Source organism: Equus quagga, chromosome 11 (genome assembly GCF_021613505.1).
Source record: "Equus quagga isolate Etosha38 chromosome 11, UCLA_HA_Equagga_1.0, whole genome shotgun sequence".
Lineage (NCBI taxonomy): Eukaryota > Metazoa > Chordata > Mammalia > Perissodactyla > Equidae > Equus > Equus quagga.
Window position 1 is genome coordinate 96484577 of NC_060277.1, and position 14067 is coordinate 96498643.

At 48.5% G+C, this 14067-nt stretch overlaps 2 protein-coding genes across 4 annotated transcripts; both read left to right on the forward strand.

The window, feature by feature from the left end:
• Positions 1 to 464: 464 nt before the first annotated feature.
• RPL27 (ribosomal protein L27) lies at positions 465 to 3403 on the forward strand. Its single transcript, XM_046674355.1, has 5 exons — positions 465 to 587; positions 831 to 913; positions 1867 to 2036; positions 3095 to 3205; positions 3318 to 3403. The coding sequence occupies exons 2-5, from the start codon at positions 833 to 835 to the stop codon at positions 3364 to 3366; spliced, it is 411 nt and encodes a 136-aa protein (XP_046530311.1). The 5' UTR covers positions 465 to 587; positions 831 to 832; the 3' UTR covers positions 3367 to 3403.
• A 1813-nt stretch (positions 3404 to 5216) lies between these two features.
• Positions 5217 to 13932, forward strand: IFI35 (interferon induced protein 35). Of its 3 annotated transcripts, none has more exons than XM_046675674.1 (7): positions 5217 to 5408; positions 12058 to 12156; positions 12529 to 12676; positions 12748 to 12854; positions 12956 to 13142; positions 13238 to 13344; positions 13573 to 13755. In XM_046675674.1, the coding sequence occupies exons 1-7, from the start codon at positions 5406 to 5408 to the stop codon at positions 13615 to 13617; spliced, it is 696 nt and encodes a 231-aa protein (XP_046531630.1). In that variant the 5' UTR covers positions 5217 to 5405; the 3' UTR covers positions 13618 to 13755. The 3 variants fall into 3 exon arrangements, with proteins under 3 accessions (XP_046531630.1, XP_046531629.1, XP_046531628.1); XM_046675673.1 differs by having other exon boundaries at positions 5219 to 5408; positions 12076 to 12156; positions 13568 to 13932; XM_046675672.1 differs by having other exon boundaries at positions 5221 to 5408; positions 13568 to 13932.
• The last annotated feature ends 135 nt before the right edge of the window (positions 13933 to 14067 follow it).

Sequence of the window (14067 nt, forward strand, 5' to 3'; positions counted from 1 at the left end):
ACAGGGTAAGCAGCTGCCATTACCATCATCGTCCACCTCCCTCATTGCTTATTCTAGTTAGTAATATCTATGACATGATCAGACTGTAAATGTTGGGGGCAAGTACCCTCGTTTGATTGATCTTCGTCTCTCCTTCCTTAGGTCTAACAGTGCACAAGGTGGGAACCAATAAATGTCCTATTTTGTTCCCTGATTCTTCCAAGGCGAAAAAAAGTAAATTTCAAACTGCGTACCCCTCCTAGCGCCAGAAAAATGAACTACAACCAAGGGGGCAGAGGAGCAGCTGAGTGAAAAGACTGCGCATAAAAGCCTGTCTTGCTCCTCCATCCGCACGAGGGAGACAGGACTCCTTTGCTCTTGTCTACTGCTAGAGCTGCTAATAAAGTTTGACTTGAATAAGTGAGAGGCCTGGCCCTGCTTTCCCTTCAAAGGCTTCTTCCGCCCGTAACACGGGTTCTGAGCGCCACGCAAGAGGCGGGGCGAGGCCTAAAGGGCAGGACCGGAAGTGAGGTCACCTCTCCCGAGGTGAAAGGTTAGCGGAAGTGCCGTTCTTTCCTTTCTCCTGTAGGTTCTGGTGGTTGCTGTCGGTGAGTAGAGGCTTGTCCCGGGTCTTCCAATCCGCTGCCATCCGTGGCCTGAGGGTCGAGTTGTGGGGCGGCGCCGGGTGCTTTCCGTTCCTCGGTCTCTGGCGGCTTCGTAGCGGATTCTGTTCTGCCAGCAGAGTCCGCGGGCGGCCTGGGCCAAGAGGGCAGTGAGGGCAGCCTGAAGTTCCGGGCCCACAGCCTCCGCTTGCGGGTTTCTGAGCCGTCCTTTCTCCTCCCTCTCTGCAGAAATGGGCAAGTTCATGAAACCCGGGAAGGTGGTGCTGGTCCTGGCCGGACGCTACTCCGGACGCAAAGCGGTCATCGTGAAGGTACCAGCCTTGGGAGCCTCTGCGCCGTCGCCTCCCGGCGCTTTCGGAGGGCGGGCAGGCTTGCAATTCAGGACGTAGATTAGGGGCCTGGCCCACTGAGCATTGCGGGTGGTGGGGGCGGGGGCGTGAGCGCGTGAGAACTTTGGAGAGGAGGAAGCAAAATAAAACAAATGTAAGTTGAATTGGGCAGCTGACATATCGCGTCCTCTACCGAAGAGGCTTTAAGTCATGACAGTGGCCACCGTTGATTGAACGCTTGCTTGGTGCCTGGCGCTGCCTTCCAGCTGTTGCCAGGTCCGATCCTCGCAGTGCCCATGGGGACTTGCTTTACTGAGAAGGTTTGGAGGTGTTAGTAATTCACCTGAGGTCAAACAGGTAGTGAGTGCTGCAGCTGGGACTCTGCAGAGAGACGTCGTTTAGTCAGAGCGGTCACTCTGCATAGCCCTTCACTGTTGGCCCTCTGCCTGCCTTTCGTAGTCTCCTGTGAGGTCTGTGAGCTCTGGCCGCATATGCCCTTGCTTTTGGCTGTTGTGGGGTCACCGGGGCACCCTTGGTTCCCCTTCCTCCACCTGAGTCTGGTTTCTGGAGTTAGGCAGCCAGTTTGGGCCTCTGTCCCTTAGTGGCAGCGTAATCGTGGAGGAAATTAAGAGATGTAAAGTCCTAAGAACCGGTGCTTGGCACATAGCAAGCATTCCGTAAATGTTAACTCTTGTTTCTTTTAAATCTCTTACTTCCCTGGAATGTTTCCAGATTCTTCCTGGTGGGAGTGAATACCACCCTTACTCCTGCTACTCTGTGGGCATCTAGCGTAGTACTTAGAATGTCTGCTTCCTGTGATTTTTATAACAGTGGGTCTCGGAGACCCAGGCGTGGGGCTGTTCTATACATGCCCTGCATCTAGCAGATTTTAATAGGCCTTCAGTTAAGAACTAATGTGATTCTTGCTCATTCAGAACATTGATGATGGCACCTCAGACCGCCCCTACAGCCATGCTCTAGTGGCTGGAATTGACCGCTATCCCCGCAAAGTGACAGCTGCCATGGGCAAGAAGAAAATCGCCAAGAGGTCAAAGATCAAATCTTTTGTGAAAGTTTATAACTACAATCACCTCATGCCCACAAGGTGAGCATTCCAAGCGTGGGACTGAAGGCGACTATTTCTTTTCCTCCTTTCTGCCCTGCTGAATAGGGAGACAACCTTGTAGCCACTCCAGCGTGGGGAAGAGACATCGTTTTCAACTTGTCACTTATAAAGTGGCTGTGGTTTCCAGTGTTGCCTCTTTAATCTGTGTTGGAACTGTTCACATTCCTGTCATTTTCTATAGTGACTTCCCTGACTTGGCCAGGCAGGATTGAAAAATCTCTTTCAAGCTTGCTCTTGATCTCTCTCCTCGCCTGAAAATTCTTTGTGTTGATTAAAGATTGTTGCATTTGTGTCCAGCCATAGTAAACGTAGCCATAAGATCTGACCTGCCCTCGTCCACTGTTCCACCGTCGAGGATAGTCATTACAGGCTTTCACAAATGTTTGGTAAAGTGAAAGCAGGTCTCCCCCTGTTAATTCTGCTCAACTGCTGGGCCCTTTAGTTCCTGGCCTTTCACAGTAGTGTGTAGCATATACACTATCTTGGTACAGAGTTATAAGGAAATACAAGATTAGAGAGAGACTGACCAATAATTGCCCAAACCCAGCAGCATGCACCTTGAAAGTTTGCTACTCAGGGTGCATGTTTACCTTAATTTGCTGTTTCTCAGCTGCTGGAAAGCAGTGAGGCTGAGCCAGCTAGCCACTCAGCTTTTGCGTTGTCCTAATGACACTGACCCTGCATAGGCAGAATTTGAACAACACTAAGTAAAATGGCTCCAAATGGAAAGGTAGCCAGCCGCCATGATCATAGTAAAGATCTAATAAAGTGATGGTTCTTAGTTAGAAAAAATAAAGTAGTTATGGAGAATTGAGAATGAAATGTGAAGTTTTTCAGTGGTTTGAAACTATGTAAATAAGTCTGTTAAAATTGTAAATTTCCAGAGAATGTCATCAGGACTTTGGCACAGCTTTTGACGTTTGCTCCTATGGAGTTAGACCCTAACACCCCAATGTCACAGGAGTACTTGGGGGGGAAGGTGAAGGCCCTGGCAGGCAGCCTGTGGGCTGCTCCTACCTCCCTGCCCTTGTCCCCAGGTACTCTGTGGATATCCCCTTGGACAAAACTGTTGTCAACAAAGATGTCTTCAGAGACCCTGCTCTTAAACGCAAGGCCCGACGAGAAGCCAAGGTCAAGTTCGAGGAGAGGTAAGTAGGCTTGGGTAGTGGATGCTGGGGTATGCTTTCACTGTTCTCTCTGAAGGGAATTTTGTCTTGTTCTCTCTTCATTGGCGTCCTTTTTTCTCCCTCTCCCCTCTAGATACAAGACCGGCAAGAACAAATGGTTCTTCCAGAAGCTGCGGTTTTAGATCTGGTTTGTCTCAGTCATTAAAAATACAAAAAATCCTTGTCTGCGTGCTGCATGTATTATTGACTGGGGCAGAGCATTCATATGAGAGACACCGGGTAGAGGATGAGGGGCTGTGGGGAAATAAAAAGGCTTGACTGCCTTTGTGAGGCTACTTCTGTCCTCGGCCCCATCAGTTGCCCCTTGATAGGTAAAGTGTGATACTGAACTGTTTCCCCAGAATGGCTGCTCTTGACAGCTTTAGGTGTAGCATTGTTTAGCATCCTTGGCTTCGACCCATTACATACATAGAGAACCCTCCACCCCATTGTGAAAACCAAAGGCCCCTCTCAGTGAAGACCAGCTACTTTGGATTCAGAACCACTAACCTGAAGTGGTTTGTTTAACCACTGAGTGCCAGCATCCCACCCTGCGACTGAGATTTAGCAGGTCAGAATTTCTAGCAACTTGTCAGGTGATATGGTGCTACTCGGTTGAGGACCACGCTGGAGAACTGCTCTAGATAATAAAGATGGTGCCGATGATGAAGTCCTGAGCCCCAGAGCAGCCATTGCTAATGGGACCAGGGAGAGGTCCCCAAACAGTCTGGCTAGCAAAGGTTGGCAAGAAAGGGTGTGATTGGAGGGGCTTGGGCATTGGGTTGTGTCACCACTGTGTGTTGCAGGAGAGGCATTTGGACCTCCTATCTGTGATTTTACCTTTAGATACTTAACTGTGACCCTGTTTTACTGACAAAATAGGCTCTCCTGCTGAGCTGCTTCTAGGTCACTAGATGGAACCAGGATTCAAACAGGCTTATTTTTCAAGCCTTGCACTTGGCACACTTCCATCTGGGATGGTGGGGAGGTGTTGAGAAAGGGACTCGCTAAGTTATTCTTAGCAGAAAAATCCTGGACTGGGTGAAAATATTGGAAACAAGTGTGTTGTGTACTTTCACATGTGCACGCTTCACCCTTAAAACACTGGGCATCTCTTTTGAGATGGACTCCTGTTAAGTACCTTGCCTACTCAGTCACAAATGGAACTGAATTTAAACCTTCCTCTGAAGATTCAGCAAGTTCCGCTCTGCCTCAGGGCCCAAGTTCAAATAACAGTTCCAACCCGGTTTGGATACATGTTTTATTCAGCAATGTGACCTTGGGCAAATTCCTACACCAAAGTGCCTCAGAAGTTTAGAATCTAATTTGTAAAATGGGAGAAATAGAAACAACTTTGTGAGATTGTCTTGAAGATGGAGTTAATTTGTGTAAAGTAGAACCAGTATTGGGCACGTAGCATAGCTCTCAATAAATTGTAGTTGTTTACTGCAGCCTTGTGAACTTGGAGGGGCTTTATCTGTCCTAGTTGCATTTCTCATTCAATTATTTTTATTTTTTATTTTTTTTTTCCTTTTTCTCCCCAAAGTCCCCCAGTACATAGTTGTATATTCTTCGTTGTGGGTCCTTCTAGTTGTGGCATGTGGGACGCTGCCTCAGCGTGGTTTGATGAGCAGTGTCATGTCCGTGCCCAGGATTCGAACCAATGAAACACTGGGCCGCCTGCAGCAGAGCGCGGGAACTTAACCACTCGGCCACGGGGCCAGCCCCTCATTCAATTAAGTCGGCGTGTGCCCAGCATCATTCTAGGCTCTAGGGGAAATATTAACAAAGCAAGCAAATGCTAGCAATAGGCTTGTGCTGGGATCCAGTGGTTGGTTGGGACCAGTGTTTAGTTTGCAGTTGCTTGTGGAGTAGCTTCCCCTGAGACCTTGTAGCTGGGTGTAGTCCTAGAACTTCAAAGATCAGGGAGACTCCTCCCAGGGGTGGGGAAACCTGCTGGGGGCATGTGGTCACGTGGTCACGTGGTCACGGAAGGGCAGGGATTTCCCTGAAATGAAAGTGAAGGCAAAGAGCCTGCAGGCAAACCTTCAGAAACATATTTCAGGCCTGGCTAGGGGAGACCAAAGCTGCTCAGAAGGCACAAGCAAGAGTTGAGTTGCTGTAGACTCCCACTTTTGCCCTGCTCTGAAGCCTCAGCTATTGCCGACGGGACCGCAGACCCATGGTAAGTGAGGAAGGGTCGGTGGGGAGAGGCAGAGGAACACTCCTTGCCTGGGAGTCTGCAGGTGTCTCAGGGCCTGGTGGCCAAGCCTGTGCCGGCCCAACTCAGACCTGCTGAAGGTCTGGAGAGAGACACGGCTGAGACTACCTCTCCCCAGTGGAGTGTGGCCCCTAACCCATCGCCTCAAAAGCAATTCTATAACCTGCACCTCAGGAGCTGGTGAATTCTTGTGTGAATGTGCATTTTTCTGGAGAGAGAATCCATAGTTTTCATTAGATACTCAAAGGGTTTGGTGACCCAAAAAGCTTAAGAAGTGCTCTAATGACAATTCTAAAAGTTTAAGAATTGCTAACACATGTGCTTTATCTCCTGCGATATTCCCAAACAAATTCTCCCCCTCCTTATATTTCCATCTCAACTGAACCTTGGCCCCTCTTCAGGGTCAGAGGAAGAAGTGCTCCTCTAAGAGCTAACCTTCCCCCTGTCTGCCGTCATCCGTTCCTGATGTGTGAACGCCCCTACTCATGCTAGACCAAGCCCAGGGACGACTGTCCCCCATTCAGCCTGTTTACCATTGATCCCCACTGCCTCGCACTGTGCCTGGCATGCAGTAGGCACTCAATAAACAACTGTTGAATGAAGGAATCTCATCCCCTCTCGGTTTCTCAGTTGGAAATTTTTCATTTGCCCCTCAAATGCAGTAAGAAAGACCACGGGCTCTAGAGCCAACCTGCCTGGTTCCAAATCCTGGTTCCTCCAATTGTGTGGCCCTGGGCAACTTATGAGCCTCTAAAGATTAACGTCAGAGCTCCATTCCCTTATCTGTAAGATGGGGATGATGATAACGCTGCTTCAGAAGGATACTTAAACCTGCAAGAATTAAACTACATAATCCATAAATGAATACAGTAAAAATTCAGCTCACTGCTTGGCACATACTAAGCACACAGTAATATTTGTTCCTGATATTATTAGCAACCTTTTCAGAACCCCAGTTCTCCAGGGTTATCTTGATTCACTGCCCACCTCACTCCTACTTCTCTGTTGAAACTGCTCCCCTACAGGGCCTTTACACATTAGGAAGAAAGGAAGGAAGGAAGGTGGGTTCAGGAAGCTATTTTTTCAAAGCACACTAAATTCATTATTGAGAGACAACCTCTATTAATAACATTTTGGCAGCTATCTTCCCAGTTTTTTAATGCATTAATAAATATCCTTAGGAATTAAAACTTTTTAAATCAACAGAATAGGGATCATACTTTATATACACTTTTATAATGTGCCTTTTTGGCTTATGAGCACATCTCCATGTCGTTAAATGTTCTTCAATAATGTCCTTTAATTGCTACCTAATATTTTCTATGTATTTAGCTGTTCTCTTGTTGGACATGTAGATTTCTTGTCTCTGTTGTAAACAAAGCCACAATAATAATCTTTGTATATCAACTTCTGACCATTTCCTTATGATAAGGAGGACTTTGTTGCTCAGTCTCAGTGGTAATTCTCATTCCTCATCTTAGTGGGCCTGTTAGCAGCATTTGGCACAGCTGCTGGGTCCCCCTCCTTGAAATGCGTTCACACTCCTGCTCTCCTCCAGGTTCACTAGCCACTCTGCATTCTCCTTGGCTGCTGCTTTCATGTTCCCTGACCCCTTAGTGTTGGATGTCCCAGAAATCAGCCCTTGGACCTCTCTCTCTCTCCATACCCACTCCCTTATTGATCTCATTTAGTTTTGTGACTTTTTTGTGATTCCTTTTAGTTTTATGACTTTATCTCTTCTGCATGGATAATTCCCAAATTTATCTTCCAGGCCCGGACCTCGTCCCTGAATGTTAGATCGGTAGAGGCAACTACCACTCTGTCTCTAACTGGGATGTCAAATAGGGACTTCATACCTAACATGTTCAAAATAAATGCCTAATTTCTTGCCCCAAATCTCTTCCACCCACAGTCTTCCCCATCTCAGCGAATGGCTCCTTTCCCCTGCTTTTACTCAGGCCAAAAAGCTTAGAGTCATCTCAGACTCCTCTCTGTCTTCCATACTCTATTTCTGATCCATCAGCAACTTCAATCAATCTAGACTTGACTGCTCCTCACCTCCTCCTCTGCTACTACCTGGTCCAAGCCACCAACATTGATCACCTGGACACTGTCAAAGCCTCCTAAGTGGTCTCCTGCTTGTGCCCTTTCCCCACATCAGTCTATTCACACAACAACCAAGTAATCCTGTTAACATTTAAGCCTGCGTATGGCTTTCCACCTCACGTCCTCTCAAAGGCCCTGCATGATCAGACCCAGTTTCCTCTGCGACTTCATCTCCAGTCACTCTCCCCTCACTCCCTCTGCTCCAACCACATTGGCCTCCTTGCTTTTTCTCAAATAGACCTGACAAACTCCTACCACAGGGCATTTGCGCTTGCTATTCCCTCTGCATAGAACTTTCCCCTACATGTACACGTGGCTTGCTCCTTCTTCTCCTTCAAGTATATGATCAAATATCATCTCAGCGAGGCCCACGCTGATCACCACATTTAAAACTGTATTCCAAAATTCTCTGTCCTCCCTTCCCCACTTTGTTTTTATCCATAACACTTATCACTAACATACTGTAGATTTTACTTACTCTGTTTATTGTCTGGCTCATCCCCTAGAAGGTAAACTCCACAAGGAAATTTTGTCTGTTTTGTCCATCGCTGTGTCCCCAGAGCCCGGCACATGATAGATGCTCAGTTGCTAATTGTTGAATGAGTGAATGAGTAAGCAAGAGAGCAGTGAGCCAGTGGACTTCTTGTAGCCCTCTTTTTCTTGCAGCTCCATTTCATCCTTCCCCCTCCTCTGTGTCTCCGACACTACCCAGTCCTAGCCCTGGCCCTGCTTACCCCTGGCCATGCCTCCTTTTTCTCCTCTGCATTCCTTTGTCTCTCCTGAGCCTTACTAGGTATCTTCAAAGATTAGATTTTTAAGGCTCTGTCCCTCAAAGAGCTCTTCCATCCTCTTGGCTTCGACCATGACCACGTGCTGCTCTAACCCAGAGTTCTGTCCACCAAGTCCTGTCCCTGACCCTTTGTGTCTTCAGTGGCCTTGGGTTTCACTTACCTTGGCCCATTAGTTAACTTTGACAAACCTCGGGTTCCTCATCTATAAAATGGAGATTATTAAAATAGAAAATATTTAACATAGTACTTATTAGGAGCCAGGCACCACTGTTCCAAACAAAATTACACATAGGTGGAAATCACTATTATGCCCATTTTACAGATGAGGAAACCAAGGTACAGAGAGTTAAATAACTTGCCCATTGTCTTGCAGTAGCAAGAGGAGCCTTGGAGGTTTGGCCCCAGAGTTTGTGCTTTTTTTATTTTGCAGGGGAAGATTTGCCCTAAGCTAACATCTGTTGCCAATCTTCCTCCTTTTTTTTTTTCCCCTCTCCTTTTTCCCCCCCAAGCCCCCAGTACATAGTTGTGTATAGTTGTAAGTACTTTTGGTTCTTCTATGTGAGCCGCTGCCACAACACAGCTACTGACAGATGAATGGTGAGGTTCCGCACCCCCGGGAAAAAACCTGGGCTACCAAAGTGGAGCACACCAACTTTAACAGCTAGGTCAGCAGGGCTGGCTCCAGAGTTTGTGCTCTTAACCAGTATGTTCAACTGCCTCCCAGTGCTCCTCTGATGAGCACAGATAGCATGAAATTTTATCTTATGGTTGGGTTCTGAACTTGGCAAGTAAGGCAGAAGAATGTATGTAGTCAAAATTAACCTTAAATCATTAACTCACCCCTAAGTGTCCGGAATCTACAGCCTCTCAATGAGTTCAATGTAGAAGGAATCGCAATTTTTTTCACTTGAGTACCAGATAGCCATTGGCTTGCCTTTAGAGACATGTTATCACGTTATGTAAATAAATAGCGTGTATAGTTGAATTCCTGTAAGTGACTACAATCAGCCTGTGTTGTCCTTAAGAGGATCCTATAAGAGAGAAGTTTCAGTTGGGAGTTGGAGACAGGAGGCAGTTTTGTGATACTGAAATGAGATGGAGTCCAACTGTGCCTGGCACTTCACAGGCCCTCAGTCACCACTGGCTCTCTCCCCTTGCCTGATGGGTCAATGGCATTATACCAGACCCTGGAACACCCAGATCTCCAGCCTTGGCATCATCTCTCCACTTTGTTCCCCTTGTCTCCTTAACACAAACATCCACAGAGTCTGGGGCTTTTCCTCACGACCTGTGCTCATGCGTACATGCCAGCAGCCAGAGGCCCAGGTCAGCTCCTGTCACATTGGTGGGAACTAGAACCTTGGAGTCTGGGATTGTTTTCCTCATGCCACCATTCCCACTGCTCCAGTTCATCCTGCCATCATTGCCAGATTGACCTCTTTATTTATTTATTTTTTCTGGTGAGGAAGATTAGCCCTGAGCTAACATCTGTTGCCAATCTTCCTCTTTTTGCTTGAGGATGATTGTCACTGAGCTAACATCTGTGCCAGTCTTCCGCTTTTATATGTGGGACACCACCACAGCATGGCTTGATGAGTGGTGTGTGGGTCTGTGCCTGGGATCCAAACCTGTGAACCCCAGGGCTGCCCAAGTGGAGCATGCAAACTTAACCACTATGCCACCCGGCCGGCCCCAAGATTTTAAACCCACATCCATCATTTCACTCCCCCTTTCATAAATCTTCACTAGTTCCCCGTTTCCTACTGACATCAAATCCAAACTCCCCTGCTTGAATGGTTCTTTGAAAAACTCTCTTTGTGAAGCTATTATTTATTTGTATGAAGCTGTTTATTAAATAGCATTGCCAATGACTAGATTTTCAAACAGTTATGTATAATTAGATCAAGACTTAAAGCAGAAGTAAAAAGAGGATGGACAGGACTGAATCCAGCCCGAAAATATATTTCATTTTTCATATATTTTTTAAATTGAGTCATCTTTTTCAAAGAAAAATCCATTTTTCCCTTAAAAATGGGAAGATATAGGATACTGGAACCACATTCTCATGTAGAAACTTGGTTAGGGCTGAGAAGAGGTTGCCACTTTAGTGGGGACATGCTCTCTCCAGTTTATCAGAGTCCCCATCATTCTGCACTGGCTCCCTTGACTCACTGACATCATCGAACAGGCCCTTAGGGGTACTGAGTTTGCAACTCCTTGTTTACAGAAATACAAGAACGAGGTAGCTTTCTCACTACTCAGAAACCAGCATTATTTGGTCAAGCCATGGTTTTCCTCTGCTTAAAATAGAGCAAACTCACACTGAATTTCTTCAATGCCCTCTGTAATATGCTCCCATTCTGTCATTCATTCACTTCACTCCTTCATTCAACACACATTTACTGAATGCCTGTTTTGTGCCAGGGACTCTGCTGAACCCTGGGGATACAGAGCTAACCAGGACAGAGTCCCTTCTTCCCAAGTGAGTCACACTTCTCTGAGCTGACCTTATTTATCAGGCTTCCCAGCCACGGGGTTAGCTCCGCCAGCTAATGTCTGCTGCATCCCACAAAGGTGCATTTATTCGTATCCCTGGTGTCATTCTCTGCCCCTGTTTTCAGCTCTCTCTCTCTGGATCTGCTCCAGATCACACTCAGCCTGAAAGGCTGCTTGGCGCAGTCAAGGGACAAGCTGGGAGATGTGGGGTAAATTATTCCCTTACTCTGGGCTTGATTTCTTCTCTATAAAGCCCAGATTACCAGGCTACAGTCAGACTGTCTAGGGCTGAATGACTTCTGGGCAAGTCACTTAATGTCTCTGAGCTCCCTCATATGAAAAATAAAAATAAGATGGAGGGGCCTGGCCCTATGGCCAAGTGGTTAAGTTTGCGCACTCCACTTTGGCAGTCCAGGATCTCGCTGGTTCGGATCCTGGGAACGGAACTGGCACCGCTCATCGGGCCATGCTGAGGTGGTGTCCCACATAGCACAACCAGAAGGACCTGCAACTAGAGTATACAACTATGTACTGGGGGTTTGGGGGAGAAGAAGAAGAAAACAAAAAGAAGATCGGCAACAGATGTTGGCTCACGTGCCAATCTCTAAAAAAAAAAAAAAAGAATAAGAGGGTACGTATCTCCTAGAGCTGTTGCAAGAACTGAGTGATATAATTCATCTAAAGGGCTTAGCACAGTGCCTGACAAACAGTAAGTGATTACTAAATGTTAGCTAATAGTAATGGTGACATTTTGCAACTCCAAGCTACTATTCCTACTGGAGGCCTCCCTGGTTATTTTAACCCCCGTGGGACTGTCCCTCCAAACTCTAATGTCCTCCACAATCAGTCATGTGAGTTATGCTCTGTCTTGGGTAGTTTTGTGCAGGCCTGAGGACTGGACCCTTGCCTGCCACTTGTCAGTGCCTAGCACTTTGTAGCAGGAGCTCAATCAGTGTTTGTTAAACTCTAGGTCTCCAGTAATGAACCAGCCATGGCTGCTGCAAAGGCTCCTGCCCTTTCAAGAGTGACGGAGATGAGGGCAGCCATCTGAGTAGAGTGGGCCAGGACCAGCCGAGGGAAAAGGAAAGAGACTGGGTTGTTCTTGGGCTGAACATCAACTCTGCTCCTGGAGAGTCCAGAATAGAGACCCCCTTCCCCTGGGCTCGTTCATTCTCTGGAAAGGCAGGTGGATATCTAGTTGTTCCCCTCTGCTTTAATAGGCTCTCCGTGCCCTTCAGGAGGAGCAGGCCAGACTAAAGATGAGGCTGCAGGAGCTGAAGCAGGTCAGACAGGAGCACAGGGACTTCCCGCAAATCAAGGTAAGCTGGGAGAGGGGATGTGGCCTGGTAGAAAGGCGAGGAATTCTTAGTTTCCCTCCTGTCTCTGCCACTTCCTTGTTGTGTGGCTTTGAGCATGTTATTTGAACTCTTTGAACCTGTTTTCTCATCTGTAAAGTGGAGCTGCCTACCTCGCAGGCTTGGCTAAGGACAAACCAAGATCTTGTATGTCAAGTGCCAGTACAGACTTGACCTGTGTTCATCCACTCATTTATCCAGTTCTTCTTTCAATAAATGTATTCATCCCTGGCACTCGGTATCAATCATATGGAACTGGAGACACTTTCCTCCTGGGAGGGAGCGGAGGACTCTCCCACCCTCAAAGGCTGCATCAACCTCCCCACCCACCTCCAGGTCCCACTTCCAGTGCCGGAGATCCCCCTGGTGTTCCGAGGACACACTCAGCAGGGCAGGAAAGTGCCCAAGACTTTGGTTTCCAACCTGCGGATCTGCTACCCTCTGCCTGGAGGCTCTGCTCTGGTCACCTTTGATGACCCCAAGGGTGAGCTCTTGGGGAAGCCTTGGGAGGGAGGCTGCGAGGCTTCCCAGTACTGACCTGCTGCCCATACGCAGTGGCCCAGCAGTTGGTACGACAAAAGGAGCATAAGGTCCACATGGAAGAGTGCCGGCTGCCAGTGCAGGTCCAGCCCTTGGAGCTGCCCATGGTGACCACTATCCAGGTGACAGAATGGCGGGGTCCCAGGACATGCAGGGGCACCATGCATCTGGGTGTGGGAGAGTGGGGCTGTGCCTGGGACCACTCCTTCCTGTCTCCTTCTAGGTGTCCAGCCGGATGAGTGATAGGAAAGTGCTGGTCAGCGGGTTTCCTACCAATCTCAAGCTGAGTGAGGAGGAGCTGCTAGACAAGCTGGAAATCTTCTTTGGCAAGACCAGGAACGGGGGTGGTGACGTGGAGACTCGGGAACTGCTGCAAGGGGGTGTCATGCTGGGCTTCACTAGGGATGGAGGTAAGGGCCTTGCCAGGGAGATTAGAGCAGATGCATCAGGCCCCGGGAGAGGAGAGCCCTTGATGCTAAAGGTATACCCCTCCCTGTCCCCACAGTGGCCCAGCGCCTGTGCCAGATTGGCCAGTTCACAGTGCCACTGGGTCGGCAACAGTTCCCTCTGAGAGTCTCTCCCTACGTGAGTGGGGAGATCCAGAAGGCTGAGGTAAGTGGGAAGGTGGAGAATGGAGGCTGGGCCAGGTAACCTGCCTACCTGCCAGACACTTGCCCAAGGAAGGACTGGAGCCCCCAAACCCCACTGACCTATGTGCTGCCAGCCTCTCCAAGCCTCCTGTCCCCTCCCTTGCTCCAACGGCACTGCCTGCCCCAACCTTTGCCCCTAGCCCGACTCTCATCAGCCTTTGCCCATCTCCCGGCTCCTTTTCTAGATCAGGTCCCAGCCAGTGCCCCAGTCGGTGCTGGTGCTCAACATTCCTGACGTCCTGGATGGCCCGGAGCTGCATGATATCCTGGAGATTCACTTCCAGAAGCCCACCCGCGGGGGTGGAGAGGTAGAGGCCCTGACAGTTGTGCCCCAGGGACAGCGGGGCCTGGCGGTCTTCACTGCTGAGTCGGGCTAGGAGCCTACCCTTCTCAACACCCCCACCCCTCTGCCAAGGTTCTCAAACCGGGCTGGGGTTGGGTGCATGTGTACGAGAGAGACTGTGCTAGTCAACAGCGGGCAGGGATAATGAATTGTGAAACGCTGCCCAGGAACAGTAAAAGTGCCTGCTTGGCATGATCTTCTTCCTCATTTCAGTCCATGAAAGGAAACTTGATTTGGGCACGGAAGGCTTGGGGGAGAGAAGAAACCTTACCCTTCCACTATCAGCACTGTCCTTCCATGAGCTCACTTTCCCCTCCACTCTCAGAGGCAACATCCAGGACC

Excerpts from the sequence above, each read along its gene's own strand:
- RPL27 (XM_046674355.1), top strand. The coding sequence starts at position 833 with ATGGGCAAGTTCATGAAACCCGGGAAGGTGGTGCTGGTCCTGGCCGGA. Across the intron at positions 914-1,866 it reads GCAAAGCGGTCATCGTGAAG|AACATTGATGATGGCACCTC; the intron begins GTACCAGCCTTG and ends TTGCTCATTCAG. Across the intron at positions 2,037-3,094 it reads AATCACCTCATGCCCACAAG|GTACTCTGTGGATATCCCCT; the intron begins GTGAGCATTCCA and ends CCTTGTCCCCAG.
- IFI35 (XM_046675672.1), top strand. Across the intron at positions 12,157-12,528 it reads GGGACTTCCCGCAAATCAAG|GTCCCACTTCCAGTGCCGGA; the intron begins GTAAGCTGGGAG and ends ACCCACCTCCAG. Across the intron at positions 12,855-12,955 it reads CCATGGTGACCACTATCCAG|GTGTCCAGCCGGATGAGTGA; the intron begins GTGACAGAATGG and ends GTCTCCTTCTAG.